Here is a 6,000-nt window from a genome sequence, read left to right as displayed (position 1 = left end):
AAAAGATACTGTTTAGTGAACAAAGGCAGGATCATGTCAGAGAGAGAGCTTTAGTCAGGAGTTGGAAAATTCAGCATTTGTGTCTCTTCCAAGGCACCCGGTAACCCTAGCTCTCCTTTCCCAAATCTATGGCTAACACAGACACATACAGTTTTGCCTACCCTGTGCCAGACTCAACAGCCTTTGGCTTTGTCACCATCACCAAGAGATGCCTGAGGGTGGGAAAAAGCTTTGTGATACTCTATCTTTCTGCATTTAACTCAGAGGCTAGTGTGAAGCAGTCCCTGGGCATATGCTTGTTGATTTGAGTGGTTTTCAATCCCCTCTTGGTTTGCAAGAGCATCCTCTGCTGTGAAACCTACAGCCAAATCCAAATCAAATCTCAACATGAAGGAGCTCTCATTGGCTCAAAAGGAAACAATTCAAGGAAAGAAATACATAATATTGTTGGATGACAACTGTAAAAATAAATATCTATGAATCCATACTAATATAAATAATGGAATAAGTAAATAGTTGGGAGAGACAAGAAGTATTTTCTTATAGAACTCAATAAATAATGCAGAATTATCTCCATAATAAATACTTAATAAGGTATTTACTAGGTACAGAAAGAAAACTAGTAGTTCACAGTGAAGGACCATGGAAGGTCCCACCTTGGCCAAGTAATCGAGATTATAGTCACCCTAAATAGCAGCCATATACTGCAGCCTGGTGCCCCAAACGCATCGACATAGTCGTGGGAAACATCAGCTAAATCTAAACTTATAACTGATACCCATTAAAATACAGAATTTTTTTAAAGTCCCAAAGTAAATAAATAAAATAAACAGAAACTGAAACACTGTCACAAATGGGAGACCTAGTCGTATGACACAGTGAGGAGGGTGACCGCAACTCCATCCTGGGCAGATCTCTCTAGGGGCAGTAACAGGAGAACGGGCCAAGTTTGGGTCACGTGTTTGGATTAGGCAACAGTAATGCCAACTTCCTAGCTTTCATAATGAAACGTGATTGTGCAACACAGCACAAAGGGCCACTGGGTGAAAGGTGTGTGGCAGAACTCTTCGCTACTGTTTTGCAATCTTTTTCTAAATCTAAAATCCATTCAAATGGAAGGCTTAAAATACTCATTTATTCATTCTAATGAGAAGTTCAAATAGCACACACAATTATCCTTCCCAACATGCTGGGAGCAAAGCTGAGAAGAGGCGAATGTTACACCCAACCCGGCAGCTCACCCTCAAAGGAGACTCTGAAAGGGGCGGGGCAAACTGCAGCGAGTGGCCGTAGCGAGGAGCTGAAAAGAGCTGTATTTGAGCCTGGGGGCGTGCCGTAGAGAGGAACCGGAAGTTGCGGTAGTTGGGCCTGGGGGCGGGCCGTGGGCGGGGCCGGAAGTAGCGGCGGGACGGTGAGGTATCCCGGACTGACTCTTGGAGCTGATCCGCTCACTCTGACAGGTGCTCCTGCTAGCGGCCATCGTCATGTCGTCAGTGAGCCCCATCCAGATCCCCAGCCGCCTCCCGCTGCTTCTGACCCATGAGGGTGTGCTGTTGCCCGGCTCCACCATGCGTACCAGCGTGGACACGGCGCGCAACCTGCAGCTGGTGAGGAGCCGCCTGCTCAAGGGCACGTCGCTGCAGAGTACCATCCTGGGGATCATCCCCAACACGCCTGACCCGGCCAGCGACGCGCAGGACCTGCCGCCGCTGCACAGGTAGGCCGGGCGCCAGCTGCCGGGCCCCGCCGCGGCGACCAGGCCGCTTCGAGCGCCGGCGCTCGGTCCTCTCGTGGGAAATGGGGGCTACAGTTCATAAGGTCGTTCTGCAAGTAGTGCCTGACACTGGTGGGAACTGTGCTGCCAATTACCAGCGGCTGTTGACAGCCTGGCCCGCGCCCCGCCCCGCAGTCTCCTGGGCCAGTGCTCTTAACTTCTCCCTCCCAGTGCGCTTTTTCTTTCCTTCCCTTTCTCTTTTTCATCTCGTCCCCTTCATTCCTCTTTCTTATTTTTCCCTTGTCATTTCTTCCTTCTTCCCATCACGTTTATCCTGGAATTGACACACTACTTCTCAAATACTTGTGTTTGTTTTCGGCCTTGCGCAGTTTCTAAACACTGCTTCGTCTTAATTGGAGTGCTTTTCTGAACTTCTGTACGGCCTTTTTTCCCCCTCTCCCACGTTATTTAAAAAAAAAGAAAGAAAGAAAGGCCTTTCCTGTTCACATTTTCCTTTGTCCCCTTTCTGGAACTGTTTCTAACTTCTAACCTTTGCTCCTTCTGTCATATCTTAACATTTAGGCTCCAGGCTTACAACCAGATAACCTTGCACCGTGGTCCTATTCGTGCGACATTGGGTGAGACCTAGCCTATGTCCAGTTCTTCATCTCTAATTTTCATATTAACAACTTCTATCCCTTGGGAGTTGATGTAGATTAAATTAAGTATATATATAACTTCATACCATGCTTGGTGAATAGCTGTGCTGTCACTTAAAGTGGCTGTAGAGCCTTTGAAATAGGGCTGGCCCAAACTGAGATGATACAGTGACCCGATATCATGATTTGCTAGGACCCTCTGAGTGTCCCAGAGAGCCCCTCAATGCTGGGTAAACCAGTACAGTTGACCACTGTGAAGGTGCAGTGCATGGATCACATTTTGAGAAATCTTAGCATGAAAAATATTTTGTTTATTAATAAAGTCCAGTATAGAGATTACATGTAGGAGTGGTAATATTTTAACCATTCGAGGTTAAACATGTTAACATTTCACCTATTTATAATATGGCTACTAAAATCACGTGTAGCTCATATTTTTATTGGACAAGGCTGATATATAGTATGCTTTCAACAAATAACTATCTTCAAACTTGCCTCTGCATTCCTACCTCCTATCTTTGATTCTTTTTTTTTTTTTTTTTTTTGTGGAACCAAGGGTTGAACTCAGGCCCTTGTGCTTGTCAGGTAGGCGCTTATTCTACTGAGCCATCTCCCCGGCCCTCCTACCTCCTATCTTTAACTGTACCTGAGTTTGGAGATCCTTCTTTCCCAGCCCCTCATTTTTATTCTTTCTTTTTGTCTGGTCGTAGAGATGGAACCCAGGGCCTCACACATACTAGACAAGTGCTCCACCACTTAGCTACATTCTATCCTGTTCCTTTATTTTCCAGGCATTCCTGACTGAGTAGATTTCTAGAGGCTTTTTTAAAAAATGCCTTATTAAATCCTCATCATCACACACACAGAGTCCTTGTTTTTACTAAAAATCTTGGGGCTGTGTTTTAATAAACAGTGTTTATCAAGCACAGTGACTGTGTTTTGTCCTACCTTTTCTTCAGGTTTTCATAAGAGACTGGGAGTTACTTAAAAGTCATAAACAAAAAAACCCTCTAAAACAGTGCAGTATTAGTTCAGATTTTTAAAGCTTTGCTTTTATCAAGCATAAAAAATATTTAACTCCCATCTACTTTGGTTACTGCCTAAGTGAAACAGGACAGTTTCCAAGTGTCATTACTCTTTGGCGGTTGTATTGGATTCTGGTTCCCCTATAACTGACCCACTCTAATCCTCTGCTTATTTCTTCCATAATTTGTGCTGTCTGTCCTAGGTACTTAGTTCTTGTTGAGGCAAGAGTGGCCATGAATAGATATTTTGGTTCTTGTTTTATTTATTAATGACTCCTTGTGGAGTCTGTGGATTTTAAAAGTAGAGTTAGGTTGGTAGATTTCTTTTTTTTTTTAAGATTTTCTTTCTTTTTTTTTTTTTAAATGTATTTAGTACAGGGTCTACAGGGTCTCACTGTACAGACCAGACTCATAGTGATCCTCCTATTTGCAGCCTCCTAGGCGCTAGGATTGCAGGTGAGCGCTCAGCCCCTGGGTCTGCTTAAGCATGTGCTTTAGTCTGCTGAGCTATCTGGCTGGCCCATAGGTTGGTAGATTTCTGATTTGAGTGGCTATCTGTTGATATTATTCTTGCAACGTTTTAAAAGGTTTTAATTTTTTTTATGTAAATCCTTCAAAAACAGTAATTAAATTCTCCTACCTAGAAGTAAACATTAATACAGTGGTGCGTTGATTTATGAACCCTTTTATTTGCAAGCAATTTGATTCACCAAAAAAAGCACTCAGCGGAATTTTGTTTTGTTTGCAAACTACATTAGGTGACAAACACGAGCCACAGCCATCTTTCCCACTCAAACACAAAATGTGCCCATCTTTTTCTTTTTCTTTTTTTCTTGGCAGAACCAGGGATTGAACTCGGGCCCCATCTTTTCCAACTCAGAGGTAGCACTATACTCAGATAATGTGTAATCTGACCCTTTTGTATGCTGTTTGTGTTCTAAACATGACTAGCAATGTTAAAATTTAATCATTTAAATTAGAAAATATACAGTGAAAAGTCTTCATGTAATTTGGCACTGAAAGAAGCCACCAGACCCAACTAGAAGAACTGTTGGCTGCTTAAAGAGTATGTAGAAGAAAGATTGTACCATATTTATTGGTAATAGATCCTGAAGTCTTTTTTCCTTATTGCCACTTTTTAAACATCCAAAAAAAAGAAAAGAAAAGAAAACATTATCCATGACACAAGTGTGCTTCTGTGCTCCCCCTGTTCCTCCTGCTTTTCCAGAGGGCAGTGTACTTCAGAGGAGGGGTGCCAAGCTCTGCTTCTGCTCCCTGCGCACCATGTGGTACAGGTGACTGGGCTCAGGCTGCCAGGAGCTGTCTGTTCCCCTGTGTTCTTGTTGTGCAGATGGATGTTCCTGTCCTGCTGCCTGCTGTGGTGGGCAGTATAGTTGTGTCTGTGTGTTAGGATGTCACCTGATGGTAGCCTTTTTAATGGAAGGACTTTGCCTTACCCTACAGTGTAGAACTTGGCCCCTGTGCCACTTCAGGACACCCTGTTGCCCATTTCTTTACAAAACCCACCTGTATTTGAGTTTGACTCCTGAATGAATGTTGTTTTCTTAGTGAAAAATGGACAGAAGGAAAAAGTGGAAACAAAGCTTTTGTAGATGAGGAGAAGAGGGGTTGAAGGGAAGGTAGGCAAATGGGAAAAAAAGAATCAAATTTTATCATGTGTAGAAGTACAGATCCTCTATGATGAATGTGATCATTATGTGTAACTAAAATGTAGCAGTAAAAACCATTTACTTAGTTTCTTTTTTTGTCATTTTGAGACAGTGTCTGGCTATGCAGCTCAGGCTGGCCCTGAGGTTATTTTGTAGCCCAGGCTGGTTTCAAACTTGCAGCAATCCTCCTGCCTCAGCCTCCAGAGTGCTGGGATTACAGGCATGTGCTGCCATGCCCAGCTAAAATCATTTTCTAAAAGAAAATGGACAGTAACTTAGCACTCCCTGTGCCCTTTCAGGCTCTTCCAGAATGCTCTTTCATTCTTTTAACCTGGCAGTCTTTCGGGTCCAAGTTCCTTTCCTGATAGTGCTGATCCTTCATTCCCTGTTCATTTACTGTCTTACTGTGAGATCCCAAGTTGGTTTCTTTAGCATCTGCCTAATAAAATATAAACATTTGTAGCATATACAGCAGATGCACAGTGCAAACATCATCAGTTGTTCAAGAAAATCAGTAGTATGACACCGTGACATAACTAACAAGAAACTGCAGTAACTATTTCCCAGAAATGTATACCTTTTCTTTGTTTTCAGAGCTTTGATAGAAGTGGTTCTCTCGTTTGGAGTTCATTCGTAAGCTCAGTAAGTGTAAGGTGTTCATTAAGTGTTAAGTAATTGCTGTGCTTTACGGTATTTGAGCTAAAGGTATGTTAATATGTATTTTTATACTTTATGGTACAAATTCATGTTGTCCATTATGGTAGGAAAAGAGTAAAATTTGTCATAAAACCTAATTCAAGAGCCCTATGCCTATTAAACATCCTTGTAACCATCGACAACTAATTTTCCCTATTCTTGACTATCAGTTAATTATTCATAATAAGGAGATAATGCTGCCTTCCTAATAAGGGAAAAAGGTTGTATGTAATGAA

The 6,000-nt window shown here is 42.5% G+C and overlaps 1 protein-coding gene across 1 annotated transcript in view; it reads left to right on the top strand.

Annotated features, from left to right (window-relative positions):
• Positions 1-1,336: 1,336 nt before the first annotated feature.
• Positions 1,337-6,000, top strand: part of Lonp2 (lon peptidase 2, peroxisomal) — a 108,864-nt gene continuing 104,200 nt past the window's right edge. Inside the window, exon 1 of the mRNA XM_004629187.3 lies at positions 1,337-1,717. Within this exon, the coding sequence (XP_004629244.1) occupies positions 1,485-1,717 (233 nt within the window). The 5' untranslated portion in view covers positions 1,337-1,484. The remainder of the gene's footprint in view (positions 1,718-6,000) is intronic.

Source organism: Octodon degus, unplaced genomic scaffold (assembly GCF_000260255.1).
Source record: "Octodon degus isolate 3935 unplaced genomic scaffold, OctDeg1.0 scaffold00028, whole genome shotgun sequence".
NCBI lineage: Eukaryota > Metazoa > Chordata > Mammalia > Rodentia > Octodontidae > Octodon > Octodon degus.
Note: the sequence above shows the minus strand (reverse complement) of the source record. Positions and strands in the feature narration are given on the sequence as shown.